The 25,620-nt window shown below is 39.3% G+C and overlaps 2 protein-coding genes across 8 annotated transcripts in view; one reads left to right on the top strand and one right to left on the bottom strand.

The window, feature by feature from the left end:
• LOC136016706 (transmembrane protein 180-like) overlaps window positions 1-11,141 on the bottom strand; it is a 21,995-nt gene extending 10,854 nt beyond the window's left edge. For 4 of the 7 annotated variants that reach the window (XM_065684328.1, XM_065684325.1, XM_065684326.1 and 1 more), the window contains exons 1-5: window positions 10,692-11,141; window positions 6,953-7,131; window positions 5,456-6,190; window positions 2,347-2,501; window positions 966-1,049 (exon numbers count right to left, since the gene is read on the bottom strand). In XM_065684328.1, coding sequence (XP_065540400.1) covers window positions 966-1,049; window positions 2,347-2,501; window positions 5,456-6,190; window positions 6,953-7,131; window positions 10,692-10,770 — 1,232 coding nt within the window. In that variant the 5' untranslated portion in view covers window positions 10,771-11,141. Of the gene's footprint in view, window positions 1-965; window positions 1,836-2,346; window positions 2,502-5,455; window positions 6,191-6,952; window positions 7,132-10,691 lie in introns of those variants that run through there. The other 3 variants (XR_010613674.1, XM_065684327.1, XM_065684331.1) reach the window with 3 other exon arrangements.
• Window positions 10,899-25,620, top strand: CDR2 (cerebellar degeneration related protein 2). Its single transcript, XM_065684332.1, has 5 exons — window positions 10,899-11,173; window positions 16,420-16,532; window positions 20,721-20,869; window positions 21,112-21,276; window positions 22,525-25,620. The coding sequence occupies exons 1-5, from the start codon at window positions 11,095-11,097 to the stop codon at window positions 23,390-23,392; spliced, it is 1,374 nt and encodes a 457-aa protein (XP_065540404.1). The 5' UTR covers window positions 10,899-11,094; the 3' UTR covers window positions 23,393-25,620.

Here is a 25,620-nt window from a genome sequence, read left to right as displayed (position 1 = left end):
ACAAATGAATGCACAACACAAACTTGTTAGTATATTAATTACAACAGTGATTTTTAAACTCCTTTTAATATGCAGATGATAACTGTTACGATACTTGGCTTTATATAGTTCACCCATTATAGCAAACAGATCAATTATCATAATGAAATTTAAATTTCTTTGGAAATGAAAGGTAATAAACCTCTGGTGTATATATAGAGCATGGCCCCAATTCTGAAATGACTTGCACTCAAACTCGACTTTGTGCACATAGAGTAATAACTGAAGTTAGACTGAACAGTGCATGGAGAATTAATTACTTCAGCATTTACATGCATGTGGCCAGAAAAGGAGGCATTTTTTTATTAATGAAAGCAACAGCTCTCACCTTTGAGGGGCAAGTCCTTTCATACAGTTACCAGGACTGAATCTGCCCTTAAATAAACATTGATGGAAGCAACAGGAAGTTACCTGCACTTTGGTAAAAATCCAGGAGATCCATGAGTTGTAATATGCTACATCACAGCAGGTTTTATCAATTTTTATTTCAGAGATAACAGCAACCAGTTAGACTTTGAAATTTACACTTGAAGTAGCACAGGCAAAGCTTTATAAGCACCTTTTCCATGTTAGAAAGGCCTTATTCAGAAAATTTTGTAAATTACAATAAATGCATATGGTTACAGAATAATTCAATTGAAGCTAACAAAAATAGAAACAAAAAAATTAAGGACTTGGCTTATACTGTGTATAATTAAAACTAGAAATTACTTAATAATCTGTTGCAATGACTCTACTGAATTAACTGCAGGAAACCTGAATAAAGTTCATATCTTTATTTATGCTAAGTTGCTCGTACAAAAACTAGTTCTGTGTCAAGGACCCAAGACCATTTACTGTCTTTACTTTGACATGATCTAACTTATGAAAGAGCAACATGGCAAGGAGATAGCATATTTACAGAAAAATAGTTCTGACGGACATACCTCCGCTTGTGCTTTATTAAATCTGCATCAACAATATCTGCCAAAGGCAAATTGAACAAACTAAATGAAGCTTGCACAATTACCCTAAAAAGGACAAAATATTTAAGATGATCACAGTTCTTATATACACTTTCATAATGAAATTGTAACTGACATTCTAACAGACATACCCCAATACTGACCTTTCCACAAACACAGAGACTTTCTTTAAAACTAGGTGATTTATCTGTTTAAACAGCAGTTCTGAAAGCATTATTAGATCTGTTCTTAACTGAGAATTACAAAGCAATATGCAAACCTAAGAGGCAGAGGGTTTTTTTCTTTTTCTTCCCAGATGCTGGTGCAAAAGGTCATAAATATTTACTTGAGGTTATCAGTAAATGTCATTTAAAATGACATGGAGAAGAGAAGCACCTGAGAGGAAAGAGTGACTGAAAATTTCTTCTTGAAATCTGAAAAGGACATGAGCATTACTGGAAAGACTATATGGAAGACAAACTTCCAAGTGGGAGAATTAGAACAAGATTTTATATGCATTCCTATATATTTACTTACATTGTATTCATATATGCATATGTGTGTACATATATGCCTTTAAACACACACACACAAAAGCAACTCTTAAACTGTGAAGAGAAACCATAAACTCAAATATTGAGATTCCTACATCTTAGTACATTTTGGGTGTGATTAGCTTTTATTTAGAAAAGGCTTTGAACAATTAGCACTTTAAACATAGAGTCTTTAGGTACCTTAGAGTTTTGGGTTTTTTTCCTGGGGAAATCAACATATATCTTCACCATTTAGAGTATGCGGGTAATGAAATTCAATTTATTGTTGAAACCATTCAGTGTTAACAGTAGCCCATGACTGAAATACTCAAAATGAGAATGAAAACAGAGAAAAGAAGAAAAAAGAAGATGAGGAAAAGGATGGTAGGAAAGAACATGTAGAAAGAAAGCATTAAAATAGAAAATTAAAAAATAAACCACTGTAACAATATTCTGATACAAACAGGTCTTTATTTTACAATAGGAGTTTCTCTGCTGAGATCTCCTCTGTCTACGTGGATGAGTAGAGATTCTGCTTCCCTTGAATCTCATGTTATAGCAGGTAAGTGGCTGGAAGCATGGGGCTGCAAACCTTAATCACTGTTCATACTTCAGGCTTTTTTTTTTTTTTTTTTTTAGCAGAAATTAAAAGCTGAAGCAGAATAAAATGAAAGATGAAAAAATTGTAACTGGAGTTTCAACATTTTTAACAAGAGAAACAGAACAGAAAGAAAACCGTAAAAGCAAATCTTCATGCTATTAAAAGCAAGTGTCCACTCTGTTAGAATTATTTAAGCTGTATCTATGAAAAGGGAAGTGTATTTACTTACATGTTTGTCATAAGATAAAATGCCAACAGATAATAGTGTTCTGACCCTAGAATAAACATGACAGCAGCAGCTACTCCTTCAAAGTAGAAGGAAAACAAGATGATTCTGTAATAACCAAACTTCTTCAGTGAAGCATGACTGAGAAGAACAAGGCACTGAAAAGATAATATATACACACATATGATTAAAAGATAGAGTACAGTATCTCAGCATTAGAAGAGCTATAAAGCACAGACCAGATGTAATTTATTACTAACCATTAAGGAAAAAAAAACAAACAAACCAAACCAAAGCACAAAACAACCCTTTGTGAAAAGTTCAATCCAAGTAAAAACTAGGAACTGAAAATGAGAACTATCTACTGGCTCATTCTGTGCTACATCTACCAGGTAAGAAGCATTTTTCACTCAAAACCAGCCAGCTGAGAACTACAATATCCTGAGGAAGATACTGTTTCCCACATTGCCTAACTATTATTTAATGCTCATGATCTTTATGCCTGATATCCCTTAAACAGTTAAATTTGCAGTAATATTAATTGTAAACCAGGCATTTGCCATTTTAACTGCTGGTCAGAAATATTTTCAGTAATTGTTTTTCTCATCAACATTACTACTTTCACTGGCATTTCTAGAAATTAAGCACAACTTTTAGGCTGATAAAGCAAGCTCACCAAGACAGCTGATGTAAGCAAGTTAGGGACTTTACTAGCAAGTAGAGAAAGGCAGATGCCAGTGGACAGCATATATGGCTACGGCTTAATTCTGCCAATCATAGCAAGCAGTAATCCACGCGAGAAGCTAGTGATGGCTATCCTCATGAAAATGGTATTAAGTGCTGATTATAGTATAAACAAAGAGTAAGCTCTTCTCTATTGTTCCTCACTTTACACTTTAAATAGGACATTTTGTAATGCATTATGTTCTTTTTATTATACGAGCCTATGTGACCATCTATATGCATGTGGTCCTCATCACTATCATAAAAAATACTCACAGGCTATAAAGATACACATTTTCTCCTCCCTCTGTGTTACAGAGATGAATAGTGTAATATTAAAATGAAGAACAGGAAAGAATTCTCTTTGTACATTTGTTCACACATTTAAACACTTTAACATAATGAATAAAACCAGGATGCTACAGTCAAAGATTACTGTGGCAAATACTATTATAAAGAAGTTCAAGTTTTCTACTTAAACCGATGATCAGGGAGGTAAAAAAAAAAACCTGGAAAGTTGGTATAAGAAAAAAAATCTGGTTTTAAGAAACTTAAACATCCTCCCCCCCTGGCTGTTTTCAGGCATTTTACAGAAAAGTGCCTACACTAGAAATGGTACAGGATTATTTAATGCCTGTTTATTGTAAAAACCATGACCTTGTCTCCCTGTAATTGAGAAATAACCCTGTCTCAGGAAGTACTTCTGACTTGAAAATTCCTTAATACCTGCATTTTTCCAAGACTGCATATTTCAAAGCAAATTAACTTAATGATGCAAATTTAGATTGTTTGCCTGTGTTTCAGCAACCAAGTTTCATTGTAGGCAGGTTTTATTCTCCACAACCACTACTAAAAGGAACCAGAGGCAGAAGTACAGGCCACTGTAGCACAAATTCTTAAGAAGGGGCTTTAGTTTATAAGGGCTGGGTGCTTTTCCAGTAAGAGAAGTTCAGGATGTTGCCACAAGAGAATTCCCTTATATCTTGAGCTCAAAGGGACAAAACTTGAGGAAAATAAGGTCATAGCAAACACTCTATCGTTCAGTGACCTAGACAAGAGTCTCTGGGGAGCAGAGAGAGATGTGTTTTCTGAAAGATGGTTGGTTTCACACTGTCACACTGATTTTATCAACAAAAGTGATTGCTATATATTGAGTGTAAAAATATTTAAGCTTTCCCAATATCTGTAGCTTCTGATTTATTTCCAAAGTTCATCAGCTAGTTGTTTGAGTTGCAGGAAAAAAAAAAAAAGAAAAAAAGACCCAAACCTGTGGTAAGGATAAAAGTTGAAATTCCAGGTATTTAGGAGTTATGGAACAAAGAAGATATGTTTAGGATTTGTATGTTATATATGCAAAAGCTAAAACAGTAATGAAGTTGAGCTGTGAATTCCAGTTGCATTTGCACACATCTTCTTTTACATATTACTTACTGAAACCCACTATCATTTAACAAATGTAACAGCCCGATTGTCAGAAATTCTGAGCACCATGACACCTATGAGAAAAGTCAGGTACTCAGCTCTGAAACTGAAAGTTTTAAAAGATGCAGTGAAAGAAGTAAGAAGGGAATGAACAGGAAAATTTTTTGCTCCACTTCAGACAAGTAAGTTTACATTCTGAGGGACTTACTTTTGCTGCTTTTCTTGATCTCACACATTACTTGTTAGGGTTCTTTTTTCTTTTCCAGTTCATTACTCCTGCCCCCATCCCTGACTGAAGTTTTGAAAGTGTGTCTCTCTCTACCAAGTAAATATAGCTGACTAAGACAGAAAACAACAAAATAAATGGGAATGTATTATTCTCCAAGAGCAGCTGTTCGGAGTTTTGTTTGGTTCTCATGACTGAGATACCACATATTTCAACAATGCTTTCAATACCTAATAATTTTTTCTGGTGTTTTGTGCAGTTTATCTCAGAAACTTCCCGAAGAAGAGATTATTTTTTCATCCTGTATTAAAAATCAAAAAGAAAGAGAAAAGAATCCAGAATTCTAGAGATTTTGTTTTTAGAAGCTTTTTATCTTGACAGTGTTTTTCATTCCTTTATACTTGGGTATTATAAACCCTGTGGGATCAAAAACATTCACTCCTTGCATACTTAAATCTTACATTCTTGTAAACATATACTCTACCAGCCTAACTGCCTGTTCTCATTACCCTACCCTTACATTTAGGTAGCCTGTACATACAGAAACTTTCTTCTTTTAGAGCATTGGTGACCTAGATTTGTCTCTTGGTATGGCCAATGGTTTATGGTTTATTAATAATTTAATAATGGTTTATTAGACAGCATGTTTCCAACACAGTGTAAATGGATACCTTAAACTAATGAAAACTAGCAAAACACCATGTTTTCATATTCTGGAATAAAAAAAGTGCAACTGCCTACCTGAGGACAAATAAAGCCTGCTCCATACATGATGCTTCTTAATGAGGAAGAGAGGACATCCTTAGGAATAAGATTATCTGCAAAGATCATCATAAAATTGTTGCAGAAGGCTATGTGGAAGACTTGGAAGAAGTTCATCGCTACAAAAAGTAGGAAGTTTTTCTCTGTCATTATCTGTTTGGTCAATGAAATTACTGAAGACCAGGAGAGAGTTCCATCACCATTTTCCAGATTAGCATTCTCCATACGGATTTCTCTCTGCTCATACTGACTAGTACTGTATTTGCCTGTGTAACACATACAGGCAGTTGCTAATGCTGCAACCAAAACAGTGAAAGCCTGAAAATAGGCAAAATTTTCCATATTATCTGATATGAGACCACAAAAGAGAATACTTGTTGAGCCAAGTAATGTTGCTACTTGGTTGTATTTAATAAGCTGAAGCCTACTTTCATGTCGTGTTGAAATCTCTGCAAAGAGTGCACACTGCGCTAGAAGCACAAACGTCAGCAAACCATCAAAAGCACATAACGCAATGATGAGATGAAGACCACTTTGCCAGTCCCCTTCTTCATAATGTTTCCAAGGAAACCAAGGAAGCAAAAAGGCTAATGCATATAAAGGAGCTCCATATAAGATTGAGAACTGGCGTCTTGAGCAGCATGTGAATGTGGAGTTATCTTGAATATACCCAAAAAGAGGATCATTAATGGCATTCCATATCATAAATACAACCTGGCACAAACAAGCAAGAAACACAACAGAATTTATTATTAGTGTGATTTTTCTGCAAAGGTTATTCAAATACAAAAGCAATACATACCACATTTATTTAAAATAAATCTCTGTTGAAAGAATAAAGATGAAAGCTCAGGTCAAAACAGTCTCCAGAAATAATTCTTAAGTGTATTTAGATTTATAGTAATTTTGAAAAACAAGATGAAAAAGTAGGCAGGTGCCCAACTACACGTGAAATAAACTCCTGTCTCGAAGACTTCACTCTTTCAAAAGCTTATTTATTTCAGCTTTCATCTTGCAAAGCCCAAATATTACTCTCACAGTAAGTAATTCAAAACATGAGCTGGCCCATTACTTTCAGGAGACCATTTACGATAAGAGTTGCTCACACGGATAATGACTTGCAGAGTAAAGGCAGTATTCAAGTACTTAAACAGTCCGTAGGAAAGCACTGATGTCACACACATTGATGAAGCTGAGGTACAAGATTAGTTTACAAAATTACTTCAAGTTATCAAAGGCAAAAATCTTTTCATCAGTTAAAGTCTGGAGAGTCTTAGTCTAAAGACTGTAAACGATGCACTTTACATGTACCTTCACTTACTTATGGATTAACTAAATGTAAAATTAATTTACTGTATAACTATTTGCTCTGCATCCAAAAGTTAGTTTGTAAGTTAAAAAACCCAGTCTTACTGTGTTGTGGTAACACAGTCACAAAGCACAACATGGTAATCAGAATACTCCATTGTACCGTACCTGTGCTTGATGAAATGCTGCTTCTGAAATCTTGTATCGGTTTAGGAAAAGCTTAACATAGTAGAAGTTAAAGATACTGTTCATCATTCCAGCACCTAATGTAGTCATGGAATACGCCAGTGCATTAGGATGAATTCCCAAAACAAACTTCATCGTCTGCAAGAACAATTCTCTTCTTCCTCAAGTTACAAAAAAGAATTACAACAGTTGATAGTATAATTTTCCAAATTAAATGACATGGGAAATTTGCTTTTTCAGACACATGGAAATGGATTCTTAGGGGGAAATTTCCCCATTCTTATTTCCTTTTTTTTTTTTAAATGAGAAACACTTTGCTGAGTTATAAGATACTGAGCCCAAAACTGAATAGATGGAAATACTAAGAAGTCAGTAATATTTCTAAGTATAACCAGTGCCTAAAACTCAATGGGACAAGTAGACAAAAATGTAAAAGAATCCCTTCCTAACTGGTGCACAGACTCAATAGAAAAATCTACTACTGCTGACACTAATCTTGGTGTAGAGTTCAAATAATTGTATACATTTTAGATCTGTCCTGCTAGCTGTATAGTTTTAAAATGATGGACTGTGTAGGAATGAAGTGGCTCAATTCATCCCCTTATGTATTCCACTGCTATGAATGTCAAATACAGCATGCACTTAGATGAGTATTTCTTTCAAAACAAATAGCAAATTTTGTCCTTGTATTTTCAAATGTTAATTTTTAACAAACTATGGAAACAACTTTAACCTAATAAATTAATGAGATATGAATGGAAACCATAAACCACAAACTTTTAAGAGTTTAAACATTTTGATTTGTTTTGCATGTAAATAAAATCTAGCAAGTAACGCATGTATAGCATTTTAAGCCTGTCCAAATAACAAAGATTCAGCCCAAGAATATAGAGTTCTTTAATATATCAAGCAAATCTTCAGCCAACAATTTTTTAAGATGCTAACCTTTTCCATCTATCTAGCAATTCACTTAAGCATATTTGGAATAAACTATTCCATGAAAATAGCTAGTTCCAAGAAACCTCTACCTTTTAAAGCTCAGTAATGATTACGTAAAGGTAGCCATTGACCACATTTGATTCTATAAGCCCGATACAAAAATATTTCTCCCAGGTATCTGGTTTTAACTGAGGTTTTATTCATTTGTGCACTTGTTTGAAGGAAGCTGTCTGTCATTAATTTAGAGATATTTCAGGTTCAAACTGAGGCCTTACTACACACTCTAACTCCAGAGCTTTACAATCTACTTTTTGTCAATACCCCACACTTTGCTCCTCTGCATGTTAACAAGTTTATCCTAAATGAAATTTTCAAATATCCATCAAAACACCTACTTTGAATATCTGCTTGTTCAGCTCAATAAGCAGATCTATAACCAACTCCCCAAACACCTCACGAAAATGACCATGGAAGAAACAGGAAATGAAAACCAAGGCTGTTTCCAGCATTCCTGTGGCTTACAAAGTGGATGAAGTCAGGCTGCTGCAAGGGAAGATGGTAAAATCCTAATTGCCAGGCAAGGGCCAGGCAAAAGCCACAAGTCAGGTAGGGACTGAACACGTGTCTATTCTGGCGCGTGACGGAACATCAGGTTTTCCACCCCTGATGCAGAAAATGAACACTTGAAGAATGAATATAATGTGGATGCATCTTTGCATGTATGTTTAAGGTACTCTAACATGAAACAAGATGCACAGAGGAGATAACTTCACACTACAGGTAAAAAAAAACACAAACAAACCAAAAATCAAGCTGACAACTTGATCCAAAGCATTTCTAAAGCCAATTTATTTGTAAGAATATAACTGAATTTTTAGGCACTTGAGGATGATTGTAATGTTTATTTTCAAGCTGTAGAGAAAATGCCATTTTCAAGTGATGAAATTTTGCTTTTATTTGTAGCAAGTTTGGTTTTGTAAACTTTTACTGAGAAACCTATAGTGAAGATAAAGCTGTTGAAAAGATGCCCATTTGAAATGTTTATATTTTAAAGTAAGTTTGATGCTACTAACTGTGAAAGTCGTTACAGTAAGTGTGTTACTGACCAAGTGTCACTTAGGTATTTTAAGGCATGCATGTTCAAGCCTCCACAAATGTACTTAATGTTTAAGTGATTTTGGAAAGGTAGACTTTTCATCTCTATTTCTCCTTGGAGATCCTTGCTTAGGTCTTCAAATGGAGAACTGGGAGCTCTCCTTTTCCTCCAGTTCCAGGAGCACCAATAAAGTGCTTCACATTAAAACACTGCCAGGAAACTAACAGTAATTTCTCAAATCATGTTTGACTCAATTCCTTCCTACACACACATAAAAAGAAATAAATCCCCTGAGCTTCAGAATATTTGAAAGTAAAAAGAAATTTGAAATTTCTTCAATAAAAGCCTTTTAACAATGCACAAACAGGTCTCTGGTGTTATGACTAACTGTAATACGCAGGATCTGACACAACTCTCTACACTAATTGGTACAGCTGGCCCTGTAACTTGTGTATGAAATAAGTTCAATTAGAAGTTGAGGTACCACACTTCCTTCCCCAAAGATGCACTCTTTAATGGTACAACAATGAAATCACACATGACTACCCTCTCTCTCTTCTTAATTGTCAGCCTCTACATTGAGTAGGTTAGAGCACAGGTGTTGACATTTTGTGACTCACAGAAGGCAGATCAGTCTAGTGGTTACAACCGTGTTAGTACAGCTGAGCCAAAAGAACAGGCTGTTTAAACCAGTGAGACACTGCATGACATTACTTGCGTTTCTCCCAGGGCTAGATGACAATCGCTAGAAGAAACTAGAGCATGGGCCTAAAGAAAAGTGGGTTCCCAAGCAATAGCAGATTTTGGCTGAAGCACACTAGCTAACATCATGGTCTGCTGGGCTGGATCCCACACTGCAGCACAGTGCCCACAGTGCCGACAAACTGGTCGGACACAAGTATCTTCCTCATCTTTCTAGCATGACTTGAGCCACATTAAGGCAGAACTAAGAATAAAGGCTTTCCTAGTCCCGAGCAGTAATAGCGAGGGGAAATGCTGCTGAAGCAGAGGGCGGACGCAAACACAAAGCACTTGGAGCAGGAGGGGAGGAGAAGCTGCTCGGTGCCGCCACCCTCCCAGCCCGCGGTGCTGTGGCTGCCCAGCGGCGGCTCCTGGCAGGCACGGGGCTCCAGAAACTTGGAGGGCTGGAAGCTTGGAGATGCTCATCTGTTAAACCTGGTCAAATCAACCCAGCTTTCCCTCAGCAGCTCCACAGATACGGGACACGGCTCCTCCCCCCTCTGAGGGAAAGAAGCGGGAGCGAGCGGTGACGGCCCGAGCACGCCGCGGGGATGGAGACGGCCGTTTCCAGCCGCGACAGCAGCTCCGCAGCTGCACGCCCCAGCGGGGCCACACTCGGCTCTGCCCTCCCCTGCCGCGCTCGGGCGCCGAGGCTCCCCGGGGAGGTGGCGGGACCGCGGCCCGCACCTGGGCGTGACGCCGCTAAGGTATCCGCGGCGCGGGCCGAGCCCCTCCTCACACGCTCTTCCTCAGCGCTCCCCGGGGGCTCCTGACACGGGGCGACCAGGAGCCACAACTGCCCCACGCCTGCCCGCGCTGCCCAGCCCTGGGCTGTGCCAGCTCCGCTCCAGCGCGGACCCACCGGCACACCGCACGGCAACCGCCTGCCGCCATTAACCCTTCAGCGCCCAGCAACCACCGCCCACTTCCCCGCCACTAACCCACCTCCACCGACGGGAGGCAGCGCAGCCGGCTGCCGGGGCGGGGCGTAATTAGTCCTGACCGACCCTCCCTTCATTCTCATTGGCAGGTTGATACGACTTCGCTTTGTGATTGGTAGAGGCTCCTTTCGATCTGTCCGGCGGCCGGCTTCCCATTGGCTCCCCGCGGAGGAGGTGAGGGTGTTGTGTTTGAATCGCGGGGGGACGGTGGGCGGGCGGTTGTAGCTTGCCACGTTGCCGCCGGCAGCCTGGCGCAGCCCGACCAGAAGGGGGAGAGGTTCGGCAAAGTCCGGAAACGCTCGGCAATGGCCGGAGGCGGCTTTTAAGGAGAGGAGCGGCAGCCGGCTTGCCCTGCCCCGCCGCCGCTCGGCGCGGGGAAACTCGCCGGCGCGATCGCTGCGGCCGCGATGCTGGCCGATAGCCTGGTGGAGGAATTCGAGATCCGCGAGGATGAGCCCTGGTACGACCAGCAGGACTTGCAGCAAGGTGAGCCGGGACCGGCGAGTGGGAGCGGCCGGCGGGTGCGAGCAGGGCTGCGGCGAGGGGGGCGTGTGGGGAGGGAAGGAGCCGTAGGGGGCTGCCGCGGGGGGCGGCGAGGAGGAGGGCGTGTGGGGAAGAGAGCGGCGAGGAGGGCGCAGGAGCCGACACAACGGCAGCGCGGAGCACGGGGGGCACCGGGCGCGGCGCCGGGAAGGGCGCTCGGGGGGCGAAGCCGCTGGCGAGGGTCGCGGGGCGGGAGCGGTGCTTGTGTCGGCCCGAGGCTGTGGCCGCCGAGAGCCCGGGCTCCGCTCGCGGCCGCGTGCCCTACCGTCGTGGGCGCGCAGGCGGAGGGGCCGCTGATGCCGGTGGAGATCGCGGCCGTCTTTGTTTGACGGGAGGGGCTGCTGCAGTAGAACCGTGCCCGGGCCCCCCTCCGCCCGCACGGCGGGGAGGGGAGCGGCTCTCCGGAAAGTTGCACCTTGGGCAGGAGGTAAAGCAGCTGTCCAGGGCAGCGCTCGGAATAGCGGGCGCTGGAAGCATCGGGCTGGGCTGCGATACTGCGCCCTGTCGAGCCCTTTTTGTAAGGGTTCCGAGGAGATGAAGCTGTAAAGGTGGCTGTGCTCGGTTAGTGGCAGGTCCATTACTGAAAACTTTCTAGGTTTTCTTAAAATATACGAATAACTTCACTGTGCATCAGAATTACAGGTATGTAGGTCCCGTATGTCATTCTGTCAATAGGTTTTAAAACGCCACATGCCGCAGGTAAATGCTATTCTCGTTTCGCAGATAAGGAATACACCAAGTATAATTGCACTAAAACTCTCCTACAGACATGATATGGAAAGAATGTGCCATTTCCTTAAGAGCTGAGTGGCATTTCAGACTGGTATTTACATAGTTCTACTTTCTGCTGCTCATCCCGTGTTCTTTTTAAAAGGCCAGCTCAAAGCTGTGAACTTGCTTCCTGTGAACCTGCTCCAGCCTTATGCTCTTGGGTTTTACATTGAAGTACGTTAATTCTTGGGATTGTTAGGTGCTACTACATTATAAACAATGTAGAAAGACACTTCTGAAAGCTCTTCCTAAGCTAAGCAGTTTTCACACTGGGATCAGGCATCTGACAGCAGAAACTTGTTTTTGAGGCTGGAGTAGGTCTCTAATTGTATGCTTTGACTATAAAATAGCTAACGTCTAAGAGCTCTATTTAGGAACTCTTTGCTCGAAATAGATGTTTTCGTGGTTCTACAATACAAATCAATCAATTTAAATTGGATCTTGAAACCATCATTTGCTGTCAAAGGGAAGGGAGTTGAAAGTTTGAAGACCTGATTTAGCAATGTTTTTATTATGTCAGTGTTTATGGGGCAGAAGACCTAGGAGATTTCACAAAGTAATAGCAACAGATTTCTTGGCTTACCGATGTTTCTTTAAATTAATCTTTTAATTAAAATGAGTGAAATAATCAGTTTGTTCTCTGGTGTGAGCTTTTAAGAAACAGTATTCCATTTATGACGTTAGTGCATTTTGAGGGTTGGTTAATGTTCTTTCAACATTTGACCAATCTTTTTCTGGGGATTATCTTTTTATAAGCCTAAACAGAAGTGACTTACCAAGAGGGAAAGGAGGAAAATAAACTGATGGACAAATTGAAATGCAAAGAATAAATTCCTTAGAGGAATGGGGTTTTTAAACATTCTATTGTACTTTATTCCTTAAGTCTAAAAGACAGCTTTTCCAAAGACTAAGCAATACCAATGTATGTAAACAGGGTAGTAAGACTGCTTATCAAGGTCTTTTGAAACTTGTCATAACCCAAACAATCAGTGCACATTAAAAACCCAAGGAGCAGGTTTATGAGAAAACCTAGGTTGTAAAACACTAGGAAGCGTCTTGAAACAAGCTTGTAGTCCTTGTTGGAAAAACTTTGATGGTCTTTGTATGCACCAAAAACTTTTGCCTCGACAATGGAGGTGGGCTTTTCTGGCATGCTGTTCATGAGAACAGAATGCTCACGGAATTCTTTCAAGGAAGGGAACAGTCATCCTTCTGCAACATCCATGTTTTGCTGCAGTATGCTGATTTTTGAAAAAGAATTGTTTGATATAACTGCTCTTTTTGCATCTTGCTGTTAAGCTGTTTAACAGAACTGAGGGTAGACTAAACATGGAGTAGGAAATAGGAAGCAAGTAGAAAAACTAAGGGTTTAATTTTACAGTTAGGTAAACTTCAACCACTCTCGTATATCCTACACTTTGCTGTTGAAAAGAACAGGCTTAATTTTAGACTGAAAAATTCTCTGAATCTTTTTGTCAGGTGGGTTATGAAAAAGTAGAAGAGTAGGATTTTGGTACTCCTTTATCTTTTTCTCAATTACAGTAACACTGTCAGAAGAGATGGTGGCAAAATGCTGGTAAGTGAAGACTGTTTAACATCACAGACCTATCTCTGAAATCTTGTTTTTGGTTTAGAGATTTCTGAAGGAGCTTTTAAACGCGAGTACAACTGATCACATTTACTAAAATGAAAATCTGAAGATCTGCACGTATGCAGTTTGCATTATTAAAAACCTTTCTTGGTGAAAAGGAAAAATGTGTGCCTGTGGTGGAACTTAGCTGTTCCTTTATGTAAATTTACAACAGCAAATGCAGTGTGCTTCTACTATTGTACAGTAACTCTGAGAAATGTAAATTAACTGTTCTCCTTCTGTAGCTGGAGAACATATATATTGCACATCTCCCTCTTAAAATTTGCTTGTTATAGGGCTTATAGGTACTTAACAATGTAGACAAATGAACACAAAGGAAGTGTTTATTTTTAGAAGAGGCAAAATTGTTTCAGTTCTTGCTTTCTCTAGGGGTAGGAGTTAGGGTTTCATTGCATGTTCCTGAGCTCTTCCTTTTGTATTCTCCCACTCAGAAACAAATTGCCTTAATTACAAAATAGCATGCTTCTCCCATAGTAACTGATTTGTGCTTCTCCCATTCTAATGAACAGAATGGGTGTGTAAATACAATGTCACGAATTCCATTATTCATATTGTATTTAAAGTATTGTGTGGTGTGTGCTACTTGATTTAGTAGATGAGGGGGCATTTAAGAATGAAACCATCAACTCCTGAATATACTTAAACATCAAACAAAACTTTCACTTTGGGAAGGGAAATGGCAGCAAGTAATTCCATATGCATTAGATCTTTACCATAATCCTAAACCCTCTCTAAAGCTCTTATTCTTCTCTATTAAAATAAAAGAATGGACTGTTTAGTCCTTGCCTAGAATGATGCCAGTATTGTCGACCAGCTTTAAAGATTGTGCCTCCTAGTAAAGATTTGTGTAGTATGAACACTCATGAATTGGTACTTCATTTCATATAGGGTGATAGATTCACTGGATTTGAAGACTGCATTATTCTGTAATGTGATAGAACAAACAGCTTGGTGTTTTACTGGGAGTTATGCTGCCCATGGTTAAACAATGCACAATCTCTGTTTAAAAATGAGAAAAGTTTAAGCAGGATGCCTTGAGATTTCCTTATCCAAATACTTTGAACTCCAGCTGTGGAATAGGCTGTGTTCCTTAACAAGTGATGTTATAATGAAAAAGCTATGTGAGAATAAACTCCTAAGTATAGATCAGTATGCCATGTGGCTCCTAGTCATAAACTTTGGAAACTGTGAAGAACTCCCAAGCAGTGCGATTTGTTTTAAATGGTTTTTTTTTGGTGGGGTTTTTTTTTTTTTGGTGGTATTTATTCTAAGAATCTGACCTTAAGGTGGGAAACAATGCACTGTAGCTGTAAAGAATGTGTAGAGAATACCAGAGCTGTTGTTTGGCCAGAATTGGACATCTACAACTTAATAGACAAATGCTCCTACTCACTTGTCCTTGTAAGTCTGAATTTGGTCTTTGGCTTACATACGTAGATAGAGTAATCATTTTGGCCAGGCTGCCAAACTGAAGCTTAGCACAAAACAATTTTGCAACAGTGTTCTATCTATTACAATGTCTAGTTGATAAGATAAATTAAAAAGGCAGGAAAATAACATGTTAAAACAAGGGCACCTAAATCAAGTGAAAATGGAATTTGTTTTCTCATCTAGCTGCAACTACTGATGATGTAGTGTACATCTCTTGTATATTAAGTCTTCTTGAAGTGAACCTTAAGTTTTTCTTGAAGTTTCTTCTGTTTCTTTCCCATTAGTGATGCTAGTTCTATGTGAAAACTACCCAGATTGTTTTGTACTCATGCAGTAGACAACCTGGTGATCAGAAGGATGTGGAAAATTTAGAGATTTTTAGAAATCTATTGGATTCTTAACATGTAATACCCTGCACAGAGTCATTACAATTTTAGCAGTATCACCAAGATTTATTTCTGTCGCATTATGTTGGCTTTTAAATTACATGTGTTTCTACACATGTAGGTAATAATGTAGGATATCTAGCACTACTGATGCTGTTGAACAAATATCAAGCTTCCCTCTAGAAAGGAACTGAGTGTTCAGATGACTTACTTCTTAATTTGAAACAACCATAGTCACTGCACCCTGGAAATGACTGAAGTGAAATTCGGATTAAGTGCTGGAGAACAACTGACATGTAAAATGAATGTTTTGGAGCACACGAAACAATTCTTGTCTCCTAGGTTTATGAACTTGAAAAGCAGAATAGCTACATTTATTTATCAGTTTGTCTTTTGATATTAATATTTCATGATAAGAAGCATCTGAAACTTTGATTTAGCACTTTGTTCCTATATGATCTGAACAACTCGGTGAAGGGGTAAAGGTGGAAAACAGCAAAGTAAGCAAGAGTGCAGACAGTTGTGGCCTGGGTCTGGCCTGACAAACATTTACAGGGTCTTTTATGTTTAGTCTTCTAAAATACGAGTGCTACAGACATGGTGTAGTTAATTAACGGACACCTTGGGTAGAGATGCTGGTGCTGCACTAGGCAGATAGGGGGAAGTGAAGAAGGCTTCATATGTCTGACCTGTGGAAGAAGGACCAAGGGAGGAACTAAGAAAGCTTAATGAAATCAGAGTATCTTCTAGGTTTTAGGACTGACTTAGACTTGTATTATAGATGGTATATGAATGTTCCACTTAAGCTAACTTTCTTTTTGAATACTGTAAATAACATGGAGCAGTTATAACAGCAATAAAAAACCACTACATGTATTTTATTAAAATGCTTTAAAATTAGATGGTTATTGGCTCTATAACTTACATGCACACATGATTTCTTTGTTTAGATCTTCACCTTGCTGCTGAGCTTGGTAAGACACTCCTGGACCGTAACACTGAACTAGAAGAATCTTTACAGCAAATGTATGCCACAAATCAAGAACAACTGCAGGAGATTGAGGTAAATATTAAGGGATCCAAGTGTTAAAGCATCTAGACCTGCAACACAATAGCACATAAGTTTGGATCTGACTTTCTTGACATCTGATGGATACTTTTAAGAACAAATACTGAACAACCTTTAACCACTTCAGCTACTTTCAGAATTTGAGAACCTGTGCTTTCAAATCACAGCTAGGTGATAGTTGGTCATAGTTGTACCTGTTTTCTGATTACCAGAAGCTTTGTGTCTTTAAACCTCATGCTGAATTTGGCTTGTTTTAGTAACAAGTGACTAGCATTTTTCTTTTTGTACAGAAAAGTTACTTCAGTTATTCTGTTGATAAACTTTGCTTATCTTTCCAAGTAAAATGCCATTAAATTATATGATGATAAATAATTTAAATTAGTATATGAAAATATTAATGGTTACAGCACTTAGATGTAAAAAGCTGGTAAGTACAGGAGAGAGACTTAAGTAAAGTTTGAGGATAGGTACTTCTGCTAAACAGAGCTGTGATAGATGGAGCCAGCTTATTTCAATTTAAAAAAACGAAACCCACACCTCTCATCGCTACCCCTGCAAAACAAACCCAACAAAACAACTACAAAACCAAACACTGAAATAGTATCTAAATACAGGACATAATAGATCTATTTTGTATTTTTCTGTGTTTTCCAGAGGGGGAAAATTTCATTACTACCTTTTCAAAACCACTCATCTTTGTGTTACTTGGTGGAAAAAACCTGGCCATTTTTGGCAATTAGCTTTTTTACATTGGCTGTGTTCATGCAGACCCAGCATTTATCAGCATAATGAGTTTTTCCCCCATCTATTACAGAGCAATTCATGGTCTCTAATTAAATTATTAAATATTCAGTACCTTGAGTGACAGCATATTGGAAATGCAGTCAGTGTTTCAGTTTGGTTCTGGTACGAATCCCAGGGAACAGGCCGTGACTGGTATGCACTGGATTTTTACAAATCCAAGTCCCTTTGTGCAAGCAGTACATGTGCAGTTAAGATGGGGTGTGGGTTTTGTACAGCTGCAACTTCAACTTAAAACACTTATAATTTGGTAATAGGTAACCTCAAGAATCCCGAGCTTAGTACTTATACATATATAGGTGTCTTTAGTTATGTTAACCCAAATGCAGTGTTTTTATTAGGTGATGCACAATATCTGGGGGCAGGTTGTAGTGGGTCTGTGGTTTTTTTTGTGTTTTTTTTTTTTTTCCTAAGATACTTCTGGTTTGTACCTCATTCTTCGGCTCTTTATTATGTGCCAAACGTCATCTTTGTTATGCTATTAATTCTGTAATACAGTGGTTGGAATGGCTGCTATTTGTGTTAGTGCCACAGTATTACAGAAAATGTATTTACTTATGCAGAGACTTAAAATAACTCATTGTCATGAATGGTTTTTATAGAAAGATTTATTCTTAAGATCTAGAGAGGACAAACACTTCAAGGTGTTATGCAAACACTGTTCTCCTTAAGGTTCAACACCTGGAGGAACAGCCGTGTTTAAGGAAGTGTTTAACACAGTTACAACACACCTTTTGAAGTAACAGCATAACTTTGTGACAGATAACTAACTTGGCTCATTGAGTGTAGCTCATGAAATACAGAAAATCTATTATTGCTAAGCTGTGTTCATTTATAGAAATAGCCCAGTGTCATTAAGGATAAAATATCCTGTTGGTTTAAGCAAGTTTGCTTCAGGTGTTTTGGTGGGTTACTGACTATGTAAGAGAGCTTCAGCACCAGGAAGTGGTCAGAAGTGTCCTTCCAGCAGTGGTCTGTAGTTGGTGTGTTGCAAAAGAAAAAGCAAAATGAACACCTTTCTTGAAATAACCAGAGAGAACCTCAAGATGGAGGAACTGAATATATCAGATTACTTGCACAAGGGATTGCTACAGGAATGCACCAAAACAAATGGGGATAAAGTGAACATATGCAAGGTGCAGTATGCTTTAGCTGGTAAAAGCAGTTCAGTCAGTTATTTTCATACCTAGCGTTCTGTCTTCTGTGGGAACATAGCTTACCCCACTGCTCAGGATACATGTGCGAGCGGCATAACCAGTCTCTATGCTTGATTTTTCCTTACTTGCAAGTGCTTGTCTCTGTAACCTAAAGGTGATCTTTCTTCTGTTCTGTAGCGACTCTGCTGCACTTTTTTATGTGCTTTTTCAGTGCAGTGTGTCCACGTTAATCTTTGGGGTTTCCCCCCCCCCATTAATTCACAATTTATGGGTAGCAAAGTCTAGAACTGTCTAAGAAATCATTGTGAAATACAGTACTTGTCTGCACTGAAAAGGAAGGGTCAAAGGCTTTGAAATGCTTAAGATTACATCTGATATATTAAACACAACATTTTACAGCCTTGGGTCATTATATCTCACCTCTGTACTGACACACGTACCACTAACTAATCACAGTAGATTTAATAAATGCTGGATTGAAAGGGCAACTTCATTCCTGTCTCAATCTGTTCTCAGCACTCAGACTTCAGAAATGCTGACACTCCTTTTATCATATGGTAGAACAAAGCCTCAACTGCTGCTTCATGCTAGGTGCTTAGTTGCAGGGGAGGTGGAATGAATGTGAACTTCTAAAGTATTGATCACCACATCTATACTTTGTTCTTGTGGCCTCATTATACCAAGCCAACTTGACACCAACACTGAAGATATTGGAGACACAAGGTGGAGAAAATGGTGCTTCGCTTCTAGTAAGATAAAACTTCTGGAAAAGCCCATTGTAAAAAGTAGTAAAATCAATTCTGGCACCAAAGCCACCAAAGGCTTCTGTACTCAGCCATGCTTGTATTGATGAAGAAAGTCTGAAGATCTCCAGTGCCTTCTGAGAACAATCAGTAGGGAAAGTTAATCTGAAATGGGTCACATGGAGATTCTGCTGCTAATCCATGTACTATTTTTGTGTAAATCCTTGGTCATGTGCACGCAGGCTACAAAAGGATCTAGCCAACTGCTATCATGTTGATCTTCTGGAAGTCTGTATGTAGCAGTTACTAGTCCTAGATTAACTTATTATCTGTTCTTAAATTGCCTAAAATGTAAACTCGTCAATCTTCTAATGAGGTAACAGGTTAAGTCAAATATTAGAAGTTTTGAGTATGTACAGGTGTATATAAAGAGAAGCAATTCTGCCTACAAGTCTGGATGCTCCTACTTGAAGTTTACTTTTCGGTAGGTAGCATGTAGTAATACAGAATATATTGCAAGAAATCTATATAAGAACAAAGTACTTCAGATTTACAGGGTTAGGGTTTTTTGTTCATGTTTGCATCATGCAAATTCTTGTGTAGATGTTTAGAACTGGGTCAGTCCTATCCTGGGTGGGACAATCTAAGACATTTGTATTAAAAGCTTTAAGTGATAGTTAATTGCTCTTGGACTGAGAATTCCAAGCTTTCTGACATTACTCAAGTAACTTAAGTCTATGTTGCTCATTGTAAAACTAAAGAGGATTAAAATGAGTACTTAATGTGGAGTTTTATTTTTTTAGAAGGCAGGAGACCTTTGTTTGGGATTACAGTAACTGGAATAGTTCCCTGTGAGTAATTAAAGATTGAATTCAGTAATTTGATTATACTTCCTGATGCATAGTAGCCCATATACCGTCTTAAGTGTGACCACAACCTAAATTCTCTTCTGCTGAACCTAATGCTGCTTCAGACTGGAAAAACATAGGTTAGCTGAAAAGAAATTTAATTATGGATGGTGGTACCCAATATTTCAGATGTAATGCTAAGAAAATTGTTGGGTTAACACTGTTAGGAAATTTCTGTTGGAGCTCACTGCAACTTCTGGAAGGACTAAGGATAGTTAAGGGCTATGTTGAAGTCTGGATTCAAGGCTATATCAGTGAATACTGCAGTATGGACAAACCCAGTCCAGAAGGCTCCACGCCAAAGCCTAGCTACAGCAAGTCTAAACACAGCTGGCACAACCAAACCCAGCTCTTTGGGATAAAAGGCTGGTTGATCCACTGGGGTTGATCTCCATGACAAAGGCAAACTGAGTTACTGTTAGCTCTTTGAAGCTACACCTTTATCAAAGCAACCACTGGAATCTACATTTCTGAAACTTAGAAGTTTCGCTATGAATATGAATAGAATTACAGAATAGTAGTTCTATCTCTGTGTTTCAAGTGTAAACTAATAACAGCAATACTGTCTTGCAGTACCTCACAAAGCAAGTGGAGCTCTTGCGTCAGATGAATGATCAGCATGCCAAAGTCTATGAGCAGCTGGATGTGACAGCAAGAGAGCTGGAAGACACTAACCAAAAACTAGTTGCAGACAGTAGAGCTTCTCAACAAAAGATATTAAGGTAAACTTTTACTAGATCCTTCCTAGATAATGTGAAAAAAGCACTCCAAGTGTATTTTTGTGTAGTTATTGGGTGGCCAGCTCTGTCTAGTGGTGTTCTACAGTACTGTTAAATTGGAAGGATAGTGTTTTTTAAAGGTCTTTCAGGGCCAAAGAACAGCCTTCAGAGAAGAAAACACACTATAAGGGGATGGGAAGTTCACATCTACTTGATTAAACACTCAAATGTTTTTCACCTTTTAGTTTGACAGAGACTATTGAATACCTGCAAACGCACATAGATGACCTGCAACGACAAGTAGAAGAACTCAAAAAGCCTGGGCGAGGCCGGATGAACCATGAGAGATCTGACCAGCCAAGATCAATGCATAGTTTCTCATGTTTGAAGGAGCTGTATGATCTTCGCCAGTAAGACTTTTTACCTTGCACAGCAAAGATAATACTGAAATTATTTTATGCAAAGCTCTAAAAACTAAGACAAGCACAGAGGTGAAACAAGCTAGCAGAAAAACCTCTGATGTTCACAACTTATCAAAGCACCTGCACAGTCCTGCACTATGTGGTGGTGCCACTTCTTCTGGCATACTTCTCGACTACATTAGTATTTGTATGAAAGGAACTGCCTTGAAGGGTTCTCTCCCAAAGTCTCCAACCATATCAAATTGCAGCCCAGAAAGTTTACGGCAATTTGCACCCTGATTTTTTTTTTTTTTTTTTAGTCAAAACCAGGCAGATAATCTGAAAAACAAACATTCTACATGCAAAATATTTTCTGTAACTTACCTTTTCCTTGGATGTCTGTGGATATTTTCTTGTCAAGGAAAGCAAGATTCCTGCAAGAGCCTACTTGAATTTAAACTGGTAAAAATGATGCTTAGGCTGGTAAAATGGTGCCTGGAGCTCTAGGCTGCTTTTTTAATTTAGAGCAGTTTTCCCCAGTTGAATGGCATTAGTCTGCCCATCAGGACAACCACCTGGGGTGAAAGCTCAGACTAGCTTCAGTCCTAGAAAGTTTACTTACGAAATGAAAGGTAATTTCACAAGTGAAGGACTTCCATAGACACAAAAGCCTATGGAGGCTCCATAGGCTTTTGTGTCTGGGCTTAAGCACAACGTGGAGGTAGGGCTGTAGAATAAATCCATACATCCAAAAGCAAGTTATTTCTTGATAATTTAATTAAGTGGATTCCTTCAAATTGCCCAAGGCTTGTGGAAGTACCAGGCTACAGAATTGCCTTGTCAAATTTAATGCTTGTTTCCGCAATCAACAGTGTAAGTGCTGTGGAAAAAAAAATCTGAGTGTCTGAGTACTGTGTGACATGGAGGCAATGTTTAAATAAACTTAAATTACTGGTCTAATTATTCAGTAAGGTTGTCTGTAACCCGAAACTGTTCCTAAGCTGCCATTCTGCTTAAGATGGAAGGCTTGATTTGATGGCATATCAGTATTCACAAACTCTGCTCTGATGATTAAATGGACAGACAGGTTAGTAAAATCACTACTATATGTACTTTGAGGTGTGTTAGCACCTCGTTAAAAATCTGTTAAAATCAGATTAGTTTAAATCTGTCATTAGTTACCCAGGACTGGAGGTCTTTAGGAGGTGTGGTCAGCTGTACTTCCTACATTTGATAATGCTTATTTTGTTTCTGCAGGTATTTTGTTTATGACCATGTGTTTGCAGAAAAGATTACTTCGATGGATAGTCAGCTGAGTCCTCTAGAAGAAGAAAATGAGAACTTAAAAAAGGCAGTTACAGTTCTGCAAGCCCAACTGAACCTAGAAAAAGAGAAGAGGGTAACAATGGAAGAGGAATATAGTCTTATGGTAAAAGAAAATTGTGACCTTGAACAGAGGCTTGCCGATATAGACTTGTATCGGGCTCGTGCAGAGGAGTTGGAAGTGGAAGTAGCTGAAATGCGACAAATACTTCAGTCTGAAAACACATTACATAAAACAGAGAAATTGGTGCCAGAATCCTTTTTCATTTCATTCAAGGAGCCTTTAGAAAGGGAGCTTGGTCAGAACCCAGCAGATGATGGGCTTCTGATTGTATCAGAGTTTGAGAAGAAGGCACTGAAACGGAGCAGCAGTGAAACCTTCCTGAGCAGTGCTGCAGGGGGAGACATTCTAAGGGACCACGAAGAAACATGTATTAGAAGAGCTGAAGCTGTGAAACAGCGAGGAGTCTCTGTACTTAATGAAGTTGATGCTCAGTACAATGCTCTGAAAGTGAAGTATGAGGAACTTTTGAAGAGGTGTCAAATGGCTGAAGATTCTTTGAAAAACAAGGCTGTACAAACACCGAAGCAGTATTCCAAAGACCTAACTGTGGGGAATACCCAGTATGATCTTCCAACTAGCAACCAAGAATTCACAAATGTGGAGTTAAGTGACTCTCCCACAAATGCTCTTCCTGAATATAAAGCACTCTTCAAGGAAATTTTTAGCTGTATCAAAAAAACAAAGGAAGAAATAGATGAACACAGAGCTAAGTACAAGTCCCTCTCCTCTCAGCCGTAACATTGGACATGCTGATGATGTGTTTTCTATTGACGACTGATCTATCAGTCAAGAAGGGGAAAACCTTTATACTGATGTCAGAAGGCCCCTTATACAATGTATTTCTTGAGCACTCAAAATGAATGTTTTGAATTGGTTTGTAGGCCTGTAGTTAACAATCTAGTTAGTTAACAGCTAGTCTCCCTATACCTACGTAGCAATAGGTTAAATGTTGTTTAGCACTGTCACACAAACTAGTGGTTGTAAAGCAAGCAAACATCATAGCTTAATACTACACTACTACTTCATACTACACTTAATCTCCGGCCAGAGCAGTTAACCGACTAGTTTCCTTAGTCCACTTAAAAAAGCAACAGAGCTAAGAAATCTGTATTCTCACAAAGAGCCAAACTAAAGCTTTCCTTTGGTTTACACTGATGATCTAGCCCTGTAACTATATCTCCATGGAAAATAAGTAAAACCAAAGCCCATGACCAGTGTCCTGGGCAGCCTCTCCTCAGTTACTGAGAATGAAGGTAGCAGTCTAGCTGAGCTTGCTTTGGCAGGGAGGTGGAAAGCTGGCACAGCAGCCTCAACTGTGCTTGGTTTAAGCTAGTACCATGTTTTCACATGCAGTAAGCTCTCCCCCAATTAGTATAAATGTCTTCCTATTAAGAAAGGATTTGATGTAAAGTTTGCGTGGCTTTTTAGGTATGGTTTCTTATGTAGGGCACTTTGTCTGAAGGCAAGATACTGTGAATTGATGATATACGTCATTTGGGACCTACTGTTCTTTGGTGGAATGTCTGCAAAGTACATTTTTATGTGTATTTGGTAAGATAGAAAGTTGCAATTTAGCTATTTAACTTTAGGAGTAGTATTGATGTAGTGGGATAGCTTTTAATCTTACATACCACAAACTCCAAGTCCTTGAAGGAGACGGGCCAGGTGAAAACTTATCACATTGTTTTGTCTCTTGCTACCAGTGTCAGCTTCTGTAGATGATTCCATGCTGCCTGGGGGGTGGGAGGATGGACACAACTCTGCCAGAACACATCCTGCTGAAAACAGGGGACCATGCTCTTGTTCTTCCTCCCCTTCTCCACTCCCTAATAATAATCTATATATACTGAAATTCTGAAAAGCAAAGACCATGAAGTATGTTCTTTAAAACTGCTTCAAAGTCCTAAGAAAACAAAGGTTAAGAGATTAAAAGGGGGAAGGCACAACAAAAGGTGACATCCTTTTCCTTATTGAAGGTTGTTGGGATCAACTGTCTGCCTGAGTTGCTGTGATACACCAAACCATAGACAAAGAATGTTGACATTTCTCAGTGTTGGTTCAACTGCTGCTGTTGCAGTTTGCCTTATGTTGTACCCTGCTGAGCTTGTGGATAGCTGTCCTTCAGCTGCAGTATTAAGACTTTGTTTTGTGGGAGTTTCTCTAAAACATGTATTGCATTTTGAGGATTATTTAAAAATGGGAATCTGACCCTTCTGTCAAGCCACATGTGTAGCTAGTAATTACACCCATGTGTGCCAGTAGGGAACCAGTAAACTAGTTGCAGATGGCACCTGTGTTATCTAGTCTTGCATCTTTCCCATGTGGCTCAAATGGAGTTCCCATTACAGTTGTATTTTTAAAAAGGTTTTGTCATATGGAAAAGGACAGGCCTATCTAGGATAGAAATCGGGGGGGACTGAAGTAGTTTCTCCTCAGTGTTGTGGTGTTTGTCAGTGCTGTTCAAAAAGGAGGGGAAAACCCAAAAAAGGCAGAAAAGCTGCTGTTTCTGCCATCAGGTTAACTGTACTGTCACTGTTTCCTTAACACTTGGATCTGTATCACCTGGAGGTCTGCCCTGATTCAGGTATGGGGAAGCAGTAACCCTACATGAGAAAAGTATGGCATGTTACTCACAAACCCTTTACGGCTCCCTCCTCACTGCTTTAGGGGAAGGGGGATCCACACCTGCTGAACTAGAGGACATGTAAAATTCATATTTTGGTGAAATGGGTGATCTCCAATGGGTTGTTACTGTTGGCTAATTTTGAGTACTTTATATACACCATTTTTATGCTTTAAAAATACCAAAAACATCCTCGGCTTTCCACAGAACTACTTGACTCTTGTGCAGTGTAACTTCCCCTTGGCTACCTGTGCCAGTGCTTGGCTCTGGCTGTACTGTACTTTAACCTTAACTGTACATATTATGCAATAAAAAACTCTAAGGCTGGGCTCTGCTTTCATAA

The sequence above is a fragment of the Lathamus discolor genome, chromosome 6, assembly GCF_037157495.1.
Source record: "Lathamus discolor isolate bLatDis1 chromosome 6, bLatDis1.hap1, whole genome shotgun sequence".
Classification (NCBI taxonomy): Eukaryota; Metazoa; Chordata; class Aves; order Psittaciformes; family Psittacidae; genus Lathamus; species Lathamus discolor.
This window is presented reverse-complemented; position numbering and strand designations above follow the sequence as displayed.

Bases quoted from the DNA above. Each gene is read 5' to 3' on its own strand.
- CDR2 (XM_065684332.1), top strand. From the start codon at position 11,095: ATGCTGGCCGATAGCCTGGTGGAGGAATTCGAGATCCGCGAGGATGAG. The intron at 20,870-21,111 runs GTAAACTTTTAC...TTCACCTTTTAG, and splicing joins TCTCAACAAAAGATATTAAG to TTTGACAGAGACTATTGAAT. The intron at 21,277-22,524 runs GTAAGACTTTTT...TTGTTTCTGCAG, and splicing joins GAGCTGTATGATCTTCGCCA to GTATTTTGTTTATGACCATG.